Below are 15,040 nucleotides of genomic sequence, written 5' to 3' on the forward strand. Positions count from 1 at the left end.
AAGCAGGGGGTTCCACTGCAGTGATGTCTTCTGCCAGCGAGTTGAGTCAGTTGGTGTAGCAATAAGAGTAAACTAAAGTCAACAGTGCAGTTATAATATAACTTCTGCCAGCGAGTTAAGTCAGTAGGTGTAGCAATAAGAGTAAACTAAAGTCAACAGTGCAGTTATAATATAACTTCTGCCAGCGAGTTAAGTCAGTAGGTGTAGCAATAAGAGTAAAGTCAACAGTGCAGTTATAATATAACTTCTGCCAGCGAGTTAAGTCAGTAGGTGTAGCAATAAGAGTAAAGTCAACAGTGCAGTTATAATATAACTTCTGCCAGCGAGTTAAGTCAGTAGGTGTAGCAATAAGAGTAAAGTCAACAGTGCAGTTATAATATAACTTCTGCCAGCGAGTTAAGTCAGTAGGTGTAGCAATAAGAGTAAAGTCAACAGTGATGTCTTCTGCCAGCGAGTTAAGTCAGTAGGTGTAGCAATAAGAGAAAAGTCAACAGTGCAGTTATGTCTTCTGACAGTGAGTTGAGTCAGAAGGTGTAGACCCCCCGCGGGTTAGGGGGAGTCCCATATTGATTGGGACGAGAAAGAATTTACCCGATGCTCCCCAGCATGTCGTAAGAGGCGACAAACGGATTCTGTTTCTCTTTTTACACTTTTCAACGCTCAGTCTGTTTCTTCAACTCAGCAAGCATGTAAAAGAACAGAAATCGTCGAGTTTGTCACAGACAATGACCTAGACATTTTGATTTTAACCGAGACTTGGCTCAAGGAGAACGGTGACGACAGTGTTATTGTTGACTTGACACCAGCAAACTATTCCCTCCGATCGTTTCCCCGCAGTGTCACTCGCGGTGGTGGAATAGCAGTGATCTTCAAAAACTCTCTTTCTAATCATGTGTCGTTTAATTCGGTACTGCCATTTACACATCCATCTTTTGAGTGTGTACAAGTGACACTAGCCCTTCATCAGAAACCAGTTCAGTTGTTTTGCATCTATAGGCCTCCTCCAAACTCAAAAAACAAATTGACTGATGCCATGTTTTTCTCTGAATTTCATGACCTTGTTGACCATTGTAACACTTTGTCTGGAACTCCTGTTTTGCTTGGTGATATCAATGTTCATTTTGATGACTGCAACCACCCTTCCACTGTCAAGATGTTAGATATTTTAGATGTTTTTCAATTCACACAGTCAGTCAGTCATCCAACGCACAAGAAGAATCACATACTGGATTGGGTTATGCATAGGCCTGATGATCATATTGTTCAATCTGTGTCTGTTACGGATGTCTTAGCCTCAGATCATTTTTGTGTTTTGTTTGATCTGATGACCCAGTGTCCTCCTCCTCTACCCATGTTTAAGTCTGTCCGCTGTCTCCGTACAATGGATAAAGACGCTTTTAGGAACGAGCTGCAGAACGCGCTGCCCCCCTCCCCCTCCGCTGACCAACTTGATGCCACACTTCGTGCTGCTCTTGACGCTCATGCCCCCGTTTTACGTCGCCCTGTCCGTCCGTCCAAGTCCGCACCGTGGTACTCCGACATCTGTGTCGAACTGCGTGATGCCAAATGTGACCGTAGGCGTGCTGAGCGCAGGTGTGTTAAGACTGGTCTTACTGTCCACAAACAAATATTTCAACGAGCAAAGGACATTGTAACTAAGTTAGTACACGCAGCAAAGACAACCTTCCTCCAAACCCAGATTACTGCCTGCGATTCAAGCAAAAAACTGTTCGATATTTGCAGCCGGTTGACCGGCCGCAGTAAGGTATCCCCACTTCCCACTGTTTTCCCCGCTAGTCAGCTGCCAGATGTATTCAGCGACTATTTTATCAAGAAGGTTTCTGATATTCGTTCTGAACTTGATCAGATGAGTGCACATTCTGCTTCCTCCAGTCATGTTGATGTTCCCACTGATTGTTCTTTTTCATCATTTCAGCCAATCAGTGAAAAAGACCTTAGATCCATTATTCTGAAGTCCAAACCAACAACTTGTCCACTTGATGCCATACCCACACCATTGCTTTTTGAGAATCTTGATGTGTTGTTGCCAACTCTTACTCAAATTGTCAATGATAGCCTGTTATCTGGTGTTTTTCCATCATTGTTCAAAACTGCACTTGTCAAACCACTTCTCAAAAAACCAAGTCTTGATGTCAATATTTTGAAAAATTATCGTCCTGTATCTAATTTATCATTCTTGTCCAAAGTTTTTGAAAAGGTAGTTTTGAAGCAGCTGTTGTCATATTTGAACACCCATGATTTGATCTCGCACTCTCAGTCCGCTTATCGCCCTTCTCACTGTACTGAAACAGCCCTACTTAAAGTAATCAGTGACATTCTGTCTGCTCTGGATGGTGGTGATGTGTCAGTGCTTACCCTACTTGACCTTTCTGCAGCGTTCGACACGATTGACCATGTCACGCTTCTCCATAGACTTCAGACTCTGTACGGCATCTCCGGTCCACCGCTAGCATGGCTTGAGTCCTATCTCATTGGCAGGACTCGGGCTGTGCTTGTCGATGGCCAGATGTCTGCTCCAGCCCCACTTTCTTTCGGCGTTCCTCAAGGTTCAGTACTTGGTCCCATCCTTTTCATCATGTACACTAAGCCCCTCTCCACACTGATTCAAAACCATTCTGTTTTAAATCAGTCTTTTGCTGATGACACCCAGCTGTATAAACCCAGTCCCCCAGCAGAGACACATTCCGCCATCCAGACCATTCAGACATGCATCACTGATGTTAAATCTTGGATGGTTGATAACAAACTTAAGCTGAATGATGATAAGACTGAAGTCTTACTGTGCAAAAAGAAGAACACTACATTTCCCTCTCCCCAACCTGTTTCTGTTCAAATAGGCAACACCGACATTCTTTTCTCACCATCAGCTAGAAACCTTGGATTCACCCTTTCATCTGACATGACCCTTAACAAACATATATCTTTAGTCTGTAGAGCAGCTTATTTTGAGCTTCGTAAGATCAGCACCATTCGCCACACACTCTCCTCTCAAACAACTAACACTCTTGTCTGTGCCTTTGTTCTTTCTAAACTTGACTACTGCAACTCTCTTCTCTCTGGCTGTCCTCTGTACCTCCTGCATAAACTACAAAAAGTCCAAAACTCGGCAGCACGCCTCATTCTCAAAGCACGAAAACGAGATCACGCAACACCACTTCTTCACACACTGCACTGGTTACCTATTCAAGCCCGCATAGACTACAAACTGTCTACCCTCTGCTTTAACTTCTTTTCTGGTTCGTCTCCTGCTCACTTCTCTGAACTCCTCACCGTCTATTCTCCAGCAAGACAACTCCGTTCCTCTTCTGACTGTCGCATCTTTACCATTCCACACACCAAAACCAAAACATACGGACAACGCACTTTTACTTTCTGCGCACCCACACAATGGAATTCTCTCCCCTTTCACATCCGCCACTCTCAGTCACCCCAAGCATTCAAACGAGCACTTAAAACGCACCTCTTCAGGAAATACAACCCCTGATTTTGTTTTCTCAGTCCATCAGTAGGCTACATGTAGTGTTATTTGTTGTTTTAGTGATTTTTCCCCACCTATTTTATTCATGTTTTTATTACTTAGTTAGTGGAAGAATCTTTTGTAATGTATGTTTGAAGGTGTATACTTTTAATTAAGCGTTGTTGACTATGAATGTAGATGTAAATGAGACAATGCCAAAAGGTGACGTTTTCATGTCAGTATGTCCCAAATGACATCACCAGTACATTTTTCATTCTATCTAATCTGTTTTCGTTCTATTTTTTCTAATAACATGCGTTAACAATTGATTGCCAACTGGAATGGAAGAGCACAAAAAGTGTAACTTGATATGTAGTTTCTCTAGAGGGAAAAACATCTTCCACTTTCATGTCAGTGTGTCCCATGCAACATACATTTGCCAAACAGATATGTGCAAGTAGATTATTTGTTAGTGGTATAGAAAATACTGATCAACAATTAAAGTCAGTTTTCACATTCATTTTCTACCTATTTCTTATTTGTTTATTCTGTTGGCAATGGTGAAATGTCAGCAATCGTGTGTCATTCGGGACAGTAGACATGACACCTGACCTTTTGTCACTGTCTCATATGCTTGTATAACTGTGTTTTAATTTTAAATGTGTCAAGCGCAAAGAGCATAATTGTAAAGTTATGATGTTGCGCTATATAAATGCTCATTTATTATTATTATTAAGTGTTTTTTGTATAGAATATAGTCAATTTTTGTAAAGATTTTAGTCAAGCAGTATGTAAGAAATGTTAAGTCCTTTGTACTGGAAACTTGCATTCTCCCAGTAAGGTAATATATATTGTACTACGTTGCAAGCCCCTGGAGCAAATTTTTGATTAGTGCTTTTGTGAACAAGAAACAATTGACAAGTGGCTCTATCCCATCTTCCCCCGTTCCCCCTCGCGATATAACCTTCGTGGTTGAAAACGACGTTAAACACCAAATAAAGAAGAAACAGGAGGTGTAGCAATAAAAGTAAAGTCAACAGTGATGTCTTCTGCCAGTGAGTTGAGTCAGTAGGTGTAGCAATAAGAGTAAAGTCAACAGTGATGTCTTCTGCCAGCGAGTTGAGTCAGTAGGTGTAGCAATAAGAGTAAAGTCAACAGTGCATTTGTACTTAGCCCTTCCAAATCGCTTTGTCCTGACCCATCTGTCACCAAGTGACGACACTTTTGTACAACCTCCATTCCATTAACAAAACACATTCCACAACAGTAAAGTGTAGTGTTTGCAAGGGTTGAGAAGCACCTGTGCCACAACAGTAAAGTGTAGTGTTTGCAAGGGTTGAGAAGCACCTGTGCCACAACAGTAAAGTGTAGTGTTTGCAAGGGTTGAGAAGCACCTGTGCCGCAACAGCACATTGTTTCACATGCACAGAGATTAAGCCTAGAGTTGTAATCTGAAGTGACTGAACGAGTTTTGTTGCACACAAACAGTAGTGCTTGTTCATGTATTAAAACTGTATTAATATTTACGCACTCAGATTTGGACTTGTAATATATATAAACATATATATACATTTGTTTTGTTATTGGAATGGAGGTTGTACAAAAGGGTGTTCACTAAATAATCCACACACAAACTGCCCAACTGTCTATGAATTTGACGACACACATGATCGGCAAACTAATGTACAGACATCACTCCCACGCACGCACTTACTTTTCTTCTTGGTTTTCTCCTTGGCAACGTCTTTGGCACGTCGACCGATGGATTCCCGCGGTGGTGGGGGTGTGGGCTCCCTGGTTGATTTGGACTTTGCGCTATCCCCCCTGGCCCTGACGGCCCCCACAGCCCTCCCCCGTGAAGGTCTGCCCCGTGATTTGTGCTGCTTCTTGAGCGTGTTCTGCAGCGTAATCTTCACAGTCAAGTCTTTGGTGCGCTGCACAGAGTAACCCGTCTCCCCGTGTTCAGAGTCGTAAGAGTCAGAATCCCCGCCCAGGGTGGAGATGGCGTGCTTGACCGCCGTGCCCATGTTCGAATCCTCTTCACTTTCAGAGAAGGACACGGCGCTGGAGGTAGCCGGGGGGTCCGGCGGGCGAGGGGGAGGGGCTGGTCTGCGTGGTTCAGGGATGTACTTGGGGAGCTGGGGTTTGTCCCCCACAGTGGCCGAGGTGTCGCTGGACAGAGTCTCCTGCTTCTTGCCCATTAGGAAGTTCATAAAAGAGTCCTGGAAGCCGGGACCCACCTTGCCCGGGGTGGTCGGCGCCTTGGCCTCTGCCTTCTCTGCCGGCACTACTGGGCAGGGGAGGGGGGGCTGGGGCGGGGGGTGTCTGTCCTTGTCGGCCAGTTGAGGGGGGGGCTGGGCAAAGTTGCACAGCTCGTCGTCCTCCTCCACGGGGTGGGTGCAGGTGGCGGAGGGCTTGGCGGGGGGGACGGGATGGGGGGGCTCCATCTCCACCATCCCGCTCTCCATGTTGGCGGCTGCTGCGTGCGCCTCGGCCTTGACGCCCTGCGAGTTGTCAAAGAGGCTGGAGAAGGCGGCCTCGTCGATGGTGGAGCCCTCTGTGGTCTGGTAGGCGGCGTAGGGAGGGAAGACAGGGAGCCCGGCCGCCACGTGCATGGCCTCGGAGTACACGTTGCCCGGGATGAGGCGCACGGGCTGGCCGGAGACCAGCTGCTCCATGTAGGGCTGGGAGGAGAAGGCCTGCAGGTCGAACTGAGCCGTCTGCTGGGGCATCATGTCCTGCTCGTCCTGGTACGCTCCGCTCAGCATGGGGGCATCCCCACCACCACCACCCCCGCCCTTCACGCGCTGGCTGTTGAGCGGCATGAGGGAGGGGTTGCTCTCCACGCCTGGCTGCTGGGGTCGCGGGGACTGGTCGCTGACCTGGTTGCCAGCCACGCTGGACAGCACCTGGTAGCTGCCCTCGTCCCCCATGCCGCGCATGCCACGCATCAGGTTCTGGGGGGAGGGGGAGGAGGCCGAACTGCCGAACTGAGCCTGCATCAAGGCCTGGTTGTCGGGGGGCTGCTGGAACTGTTGCACTGACCGCGACGTCGCAGTCTGGAAGCTATTGCCACCAGAGCCAGAAAAACCCTGAACACACCAACAAACCATCTTTACTACTCAAAAATGGGAGGTTTTAGGCTAACGCCTAGTCTTACAATCTGTCCCTGCTAAAACTATGATGTAACAAGTCGCGTAAGGCGAAAATACAACATTTAGTCAAGCTCAGTCGAACTCACAGAATGAAACTGAACGCATTGCATTTTTTCCGCATGACCGTACACTCGTAGCATCGTCTGTCCACCGCTCATGGCAAAAGCAGTGAAATTAACAATCCAGAAAAGCGCGGTAGCGGTTGCGCTGAGGAGGATAGCACGCTTTTCTATATCTCTATTCTTTTTAACTTTGTGAACGTGTTTTTAATCCAAACATATCATATCTATATGTTTTTGGAATCAGGAACGGACAAAGAATAAGATGAAATTGTTTTTAAATCGATTTCGGACATTTAATTTTAATCATAATTTTTATATTTTTAATTTTCAGAGCTTGTTTTTAATCCGAATATAACATATTTATATGTTTTTGGAATCAGAAAAGGATGAAGAATAAGATAAACGTAGTTTTGGATCGTTTTATAAAAAAATAATTTTAATTACAATTTTCAGATTTTTAATGACCAAAGTCATTAATTAATATTTCAGCCACCAAGCTGAAATGCAATACCGAAGTCCGGCCTTCGTCGAAGATTGCTTTACAAAAATGTCAATCAATCTGATTAAAAAACAAGAAGGGCAAAGCCCATACGACTCACATGCTTTACACATTTTTCCTACCAAAATACATGTGACCTTGACCCAAGGTCAAGGTCATCCAAGGTCATGCAACACAAAGCTGTTAATTCAAGACATAGGAAGTACAATGGTGCTTATTGGCTCTTTCTACCATGAGATATGGTCACTTTTAGTGGTTCACTACCTTATTTTGGTCACATTTCATAAGGGTCAAAGTGACCTTGACCTTGATCATATGTGACCAAATGTGTCTCATGATGAAAGCATAACATGTGCCCCACATAATTTTTAAGTTTGAAACAGTTATCTTCCATAGTTCAGGGTCAAGGTCACTTCAAAATATGTATACAATCCAACTTTGAAGAGCTCCTGTGACCTTGACCTTGAAGCAAGGTAAACCAAACTGGTATCAAAAGATGGGGCTTACTTTGCCCTATATATCATATATAGGTGAGGTATTAAATCTCAAAAACTTCAGAGAAAATGCGAAAATGTGAAAAATGGTCGTTTTTAAGACAACAATTACGGCCCATGTGACCTTGAACTTGAAGTGAGGTCAAGTTGCCGCACATGTTTTTTGAGATCTTGTAACCATACACCATCAGGCCACATCAGGTGTTGATAGACTTAATAGTGTCCAAGAAAATCCAACGTTAAAGTTTTCCGGACGGACGCCAGGACGGACGGATGACTCGGGTGAGTACATAGACTCACTTTTGCTTCGCATGTGAGTCAAAAATGATGACAAATAAAAACAAACAATCACAAACAGAAATAACTCATGTCAACACTAATCATACAATATTACAAAGTATTGCATTACCTATACGGATCTATACTCAAAAAATAAACTTTGAAAATTACATGTCAATATAAAGCAAGGGAGAAAAAGCCGAGCAGATTAGTATACTAATACTACTAATAAAGAAATAATCCACACATACATAACACACGCTTACACATACACATACGTATACAGACACACACGCTCACAGAGAGACACACACAGACAGACCCACCCACACACACAGACACACACACACCGACACACACTTACACAGAGAGAGACACACACAGACAGACCCACCCACACACTGTCACACACACAGTCCCAAACACACAGACAGACACACAGAGACACACACCTGAGATGAGGTGAGGAAGCCAGCCTGTTGCTGAGTGTTGCCGAATGACTGTGGGGGCGGCACGTTCTTCAGGATCTCGGCCTTGGGTTTCTTGCGGTTGCGCGACTTCTTGGGCTTGGCGGGCGTAGAGGAGTCGGCCATGGCCTGCACGGGGGGCGCCGAAGGTTTGACCGTGGAGGACGGCATCACGTTCTGGGGGCTGCCCATGGAGGACATGGGGGCCTGGGGGCTGCCCACGCTGATCGGAGAGTGCTGGTGGGGACTGTTGGTACTCATCTGCTGCACCTATACAACGTAACACAATGCTACTTTACTATCTCACCTATACAACGTAACACAATGCTACTTTACTATCTCACCTATACAACGTAACACAATGCTACTTTACTATCTCACCTATACAACGTAACACAATGCTACTTTACTATCTCACCTATACAACGTAACACAATGCTACTTTACTATCTCACCTATACAACGTAACACAATGCTACTTTACTATCTCACCTATACAACGTAACACAATGCTACTTTACTATCTCACCTATACAACGTAACACAATGCTACTTTACTATCTCACCTATACAACGTAACACAATGCTACTTAACTATCTCACCTACACCACACCACACCACTGTAACGCAATGCTACTGCAGTATCTCTAACAGAAAAATTCACTTTGTGGCTGATTGCAAAACAATTGAATACAATAAGACATGTCATTTTGTGGTAGACAATCATCTCAAATAGAAAAGTATTGCATCTAAATTTTAAATAATCACATATCATACTAATTCTTTCTTTCAAGAGATGACTGCAGCTTGGACTGTGATGATTATTTCCAGCAAGCCAAGGTAATAGTCAGTCGGTGACTATAAGGTGTAGCCCTTTCTTCCCCGGGTCTTTGATCTTTGTTTCCAGCAAGCCAAGCATTTCTTACCTGAGACTTTGCCCCCCGACCCCTGCTGGCTGGCTGGGGCATCATGAGAGGGTGGAGGTGGGGGGGGACCTCCTTGCCCTCGGACTGGACCAGACTGGGGGGGCCGGCGTGGTGGCGAGACTTGGACCCCGCGTGCTGCTGGTGGCTGCCGGCACCGATGGCGTTGAGGTCGGCAAAGGACACGGTCGTGGGGAAGGCGGTCTCGCCCGGCTGGTTCTCGCTAAGCGGTGTGGCCGGGGACACCGGGTCGTAGTTCATGTCCGCGCTGAGCTGCGACGCGGCGTAGCTGCTGGTGTTGCTGGGGGTGGAGGGGGGGTAGGTGGTGGCCGCGATGGAGTAGTACAGCTGGTTCTGCGACTGCGACCCCGACGACAGGTCCTCGATCTCGTGCGACGCCATGCTGTGGAACTCCATCTGGGGGTGGAGGGTGTGGGAAGGGGTGGAGTGGCCATGTTGCCGCGACAACCCCGGGATGTTGTACAAGGAGTGGATCTGGGCGGCCGTGGTGGCGGGGATATCTCGCGAGCGTGACGGGCTTTCTGCCATGATGCCGTCGGTGGAGAAGGGGTTGCGCTGGATGGCGCTGTGGCGAGAGGCGGAGCTGTGTGCGGGCGGGGGCTGGGAGGAGCGGTGGGGGGCGGAGGACATGGGCAGGCTGGACAGGTCCACGCTGCTGATCGTGCCGAAGGGGTTGGCGGAGGGGGGCGGCATGAAGTTGGACAGCCCCCAGCCTTTGGCGCTGCTCTCCAGGGCAGGACTGTGCGACACGATGGAGGGAGAGGAGTAGGTGTGGGGCGGGTCCTTGTGCTCCTCAAACAGCGACGACTTGGACTGGCTGAACACCGCTGAGGAAGCCGAGGTGAAGCGGGCGGAGGATGCGGGAATCTGCTGATCGTTCCGCACCGACTCGAAGACCAGGGGGTTCTGGCTGAGGTTCATGCCGGCTTTGTGCAGCGTCTGGGCGTTGAAGCCCCCGGCCAGGGGGTTTTCCATGGACGCGATGATCTGCGACATGGCCGAGGTGTGGAGGGGATGGTGGGCCGCCGCATAGTTGACGGCGGGGATGGTTCCCAGGGCGCGCTGGGGTAGGGGGGCGTGGGGCTGAAGGCTGTGCGTCAAACCCAGACCTGGAACAGTGACAGTCATGGGGGATGCTTAGGTTATTCAGCATGCAGTGCTGTACCGAGAGAGAGAGAGAGAGAGAGAGAGAGAGAGAGAGAGAGAGAGAGAGAGAGAGATAAAGTGAGAGAGAGAGAGAAAGTGAGAGAGAGAGAGACAGAGAGAGAGAGCGAGAGACAGAGAGAGAGAGAAAAAGATTCAAAGAGAGAGGAAAGGGAGAAAATAGAGAGAGAGAGTGAGATATAAAAAACAGACTTATAGAGAGAGTGAGATAGAGAAAATAGAGAGAGAGAGAGAGAGGGGGGAGAGAGAGAAAGTGGGCCACAAGAGGTGTGTCTTACTGGAGCTGAGGCCAGCCTGGTCCAGCAAGGGGAAAGCAGAGTGTGGCGTGGAGAGGCTGCCCTGGGCCAGGCGGCTGTACTGGTTGTAGTTCCAGTGGTTCGGATCCATGGTCAAGGCTCGGCACGCTTCCACTACCTACAGTCTGAGAGATGAACAAGCTGAAAACAGAAACATACATTGTTCAATATAAAAACAGAAACATACATTGTTCAATATAAAAACAGAAACATACATTGTTCAATATAAAAACAACAATCACACAATCAAAACTGTGTGAGAAAATAATCAGCTTGAAACAAGCAGCAATTGTGCCACGTATTTAGCAAGTGGTATTGTCTCAAAATGGACTAGCTCCCAGCACAGAAAATGATCAGCTTGAAACAAGCAGCAATTGTGCCACGTATTTAGCAAGTGGTATTGTCTCAAAATGGACTAGCTCCCAGCACAGACCCAGTCGCTGATTTAACAAGGCCAGTGGCTGATTTAACAAGGCCAGTGGCTGATTTAACAAGGCCAGTGGCTGATTTAACAAGGCCAGTGGCTGATTTAACAAGGCCAGTGGCTGATTTAACAAGGCCAGTGGCTGATTTAACAAGGCCAGTGGCTGATTTAACAAGGCCAGTGGCTGATTTAACAAGGCCAGTGGCTGATTTAACAAGGCCAGTGGCTGATTTAACAAGGCCAGTGGCTGATTTAACAAGGCCAGTGGCTGATTTAACAAGGCCAGTCAAACAAAGACCCATAAACATTAACAGAAACTGTCAAATGCAACTAAACCCGACACAGCTGACAACCTTTTCCTACATTCAGTTCTCAAGGTAGAACTTACCCCTACATTCAGTTCTCAAGGTAGAACTTACCCCTACATTCAGTTCTCAAGGTAGAACTTACCCCTACATTCAGTTCTCAAGGTAGAACTTACCCAAACCCAAAGTAAGTCAACAGATGCAGAACAATAGAACATCATTTCACATAGCAAACAATACAAATGTGTTGCACTTGCATCATACTCACAGCAGAGCTCATGAAAGTTAAGTACCATTACATGTACAGTACCACCAATACCTGTTTTATGCAGGATCAGCAATGCAAGACTAACAGATTAAGCCACACACACACACATCTGTTCTGCACTCCATGATATATAAAGACCAGGATGTGCATACACCAACATCTGTCACCAAATGCTTTTTATAAAGATATCTTTACAACTACAGTGGAACCTCCAATAACGACCTCTCCCAACAACGACCCCTCCCAACAACGACCCCTCCCAACAACGACCTCTCCCAACAACAACCTCTCCCAACAACGACCCCCTCCTTTTGCCCACCGTATTTCTCAGCACGGATGCTTTTCACACTGTAACTAACCTCCCAACAACGACGCCCTCCTTTTGCCCACCGTATTTCTCAGCACGGATGCTTTTCACACTGTAACTAACCTCCCAAGAACGACGCCCTCCCGACGACCGACCTACCAACATGGGGTCAATAACGACTTTGACCTTTTAACCAGTGAGTGTTAAGTTCGTAATTACCCAGCACACGCGGAACACACACGCCATTAGTCACGCATCAAGAGTCAGGGGTGGTAGTCTGTAGTCAGTAGTGCGTGCAAGTCCAGTGGTCCATGGCTGTCATCTTCTCGCCTATTGCTGTCACAATTGAAGGACTGCACTCGAAGTAGGGGGGGGATAGGAGGGGTTGGGTAAGGGCAGTTAGAACGACAACTCAATAATGAATTGCTGTGTAGGTATTCTGTGAGTGTGTGCTCACCAACTGAGACCTCGGGTCAATGACCCATACTTGCCAATGAGCAAGTTTTACCCTCTGGGATGGTATACTTTGATGCTTGAGAGGAAACTCTTTCTGTCCACGGTTACAGACACTGACTTTCTTACCCGAGGTCAATTACTGAGTTTTACCAATGAGACCGTGACCACACGCACGCGCGAGCGTGTGTATGTGTGTTTGTGTTATGTCTGCCCGTTTGTGCGCTGGTGTATGCACGTACATCATGCTTATCCATATGCACATCAAATGAGAACAAAAATAGGATAACGGACACAACTTTTACGACTTAACTGCCCAATAGTTGCCACCCTTGTGAAAAAAATTAGACTTCACAAACTCCCAATAAAGACCCCTCCTTTTTACGACCGATTTTTCTGGACATTTTCAAGGTCGTTAGTGGGAGGGGTTTTACTGTATAAACAAATGCAGAACTGCATGGATATATTACAATAGCATAATGCAGAACTGCATGATATATTACAATAGCATAATGCAGAACTGCATGATATATTACAATAGCATAATGCAGAACTGCATGATATATTACAATAGCATAATGCAGAACTGCATGATATATTACAATAGCATAATGCAGAACTGCATGATATATTACAATAGCATAATGCAGAACTGCATGATATATTACAATAGCATAATGCAGAACTGCATGATATATTACAATAGCATAATGCAGAACTGCATGATATATTACAATAGCATAATGCAGAACTGCATGATATATTACAATAGCATAATGCGCTATGCTGTGATGGTTCTCACCATGTATGCTGTAACTATCAATAACAAACATTCAAAAACCAAGTGGAGCTACAAAAGCTGCCCGACTCCATTTTAAATTTAAAAGAAACAATAACATAGTCTTTAGAAATTAGAGAACACATTTTATTATTTTTAATAAAGGCTGAAATTGTAAGTTTATTTATCTGTTTACAAATTATTTTATGTACATGTATACAAATGACTGCCCTTGAAATTAAGAGTATACAGCAGCGTTGTATCACTTTGAGTATCTAATCCAAAATTTTAGGAATACATTTTCATTTAATTAATATACTTACCCAACTCACATATAGCAATTAACTCTAGTTCAGTGCTGGTAACGCTGTACGCGTCCCCTTGGTTACAAGGGAGACCACTCTAAAAAAGAGTGACCCATCCCATAAGGCCAGACTAATAACAAGTCTGACTTCCGTATGCGTGCGCATACGCCGCCATTTGTATCATTCCAAAACGAAGCCCAACTCACTTCTTTTTTAGACCCCCATACCACCACAGCGGGGAGGCGGGAGGGAATAAACGATGTGAGTTGGGTAAGTATATTAATTAAATGAAAATTTATTCCTAAAATATTGGATTAAACTCACATATAGCAGATTGCTACTATAGGTGGCGGGTACTTACCGAAATTATGAAAGTAGGACCTGTCCTGCGGCTACCATAGCAGGTAACGCGGAACTGCCGTCCTGTCTCCAGGAGGAGACGTCTCTGAGGTAGAAGTTAATAAAAACGTCCTCAGACCGCCAGTAGGCCGACTCCAGTACTTCAGCCAAACGGCCAGACCGAAGGACTGCCAAAGAGGAGGCCCATGCCCTTGCCTCGTGCGTTCTTGCTGAAGTGAGAGGCAACACTGCCCTAACATCCCCAGACTGTGTTTGCCACCAGGCGTAAGCTTGTCTGATCAACGTGGAGACCCACTTGGTTAACGTTGCTTTCGCAATATCCTTACACCTTGCTGTGTTAAGTGATATAAAGAGAAGCTTCTGGCTTTCTGAACGAATGTGCCGAGTCCGTGACAGGTAAACTGCTGAGCGTTCTCACGGGACAATTAACCACATCAGGATCTCCAGGAGCAAGAATCTTGCTCAAGGGGGGAATGTGAATGACAGGACAGACGGACAAGGCAACTGGACCAGATTCCATTCCAGCCTTCATCTTGAAGATGGCTGCTGACCAACTGGCGCCCATCCTTGTTCGACTGTTCCAGCTCTCGTTGGATACTGGGGAGGTCCCGCTTGACTGGCGCCAGGCCTGGGTGGTGCCTATCTTCAAGAAAGGGGAACGACACCTTGCAGCCAACTACCGCCCTGTCTCGCTCATCTCCATCACCTGCAAGATACTCGAGCACGTGGTGCACAGCTCCATCATGAAGCACTTTGACCACCATGCCATCCTTACCAACTGTCAACATGGGTTTCGGCGTAAACGCTCATGCGAAACCCAGCTCATCGTCACAGTCCATGAAATTGCCCGGCAGCTAGCAGAGGGAGCCCAGGTCGACGCCATCCTGTTGGACTTCTCCAAAGCCTTCGACAAGGTGCCCCACGCCCGCCTGCTCACGAAACTGGCTTACTACGGAGTGAGAAACGACACCCTCAAGTGGATCTCTGCCTTCCTCAGTCAG

The 15,040-nt window shown here is 46.3% G+C and overlaps 1 protein-coding gene across 1 annotated transcript in view; it reads right to left on the bottom strand.

The window, feature by feature from the left end:
• The window catches only part of LOC138970266 (glutamine and serine-rich protein 1-like), a gene marked incomplete at its 3' end in the record, with an annotated part of 75,050 nt that overhangs the window by 48,318 nt on the left and 11,692 nt on the right, over nt 1–15,040 (bottom strand). Inside the window, exons 2-5 of the mRNA XM_070342762.1 lie at nt 10,822–10,980; nt 9,362–10,488; nt 8,420–8,704; nt 5,193–6,570 (exon numbers count right to left, since the gene is read on the bottom strand). Of these exons, the coding sequence (XP_070198863.1) occupies nt 5,193–6,570; nt 8,420–8,704; nt 9,362–10,488; nt 10,822–10,930 (2,899 nt within the window). The remainder of the gene's footprint in view (nt 1–5,192; nt 6,571–8,419; nt 8,705–9,361; nt 10,489–10,821; nt 10,981–15,040) is intronic.

This window comes from Littorina saxatilis, linkage group LG7 (assembly GCF_037325665.1).
Source record: "Littorina saxatilis isolate snail1 linkage group LG7, US_GU_Lsax_2.0, whole genome shotgun sequence".
Classification (NCBI taxonomy): domain Eukaryota; kingdom Metazoa; phylum Mollusca; class Gastropoda; order Littorinimorpha; family Littorinidae; genus Littorina; species Littorina saxatilis.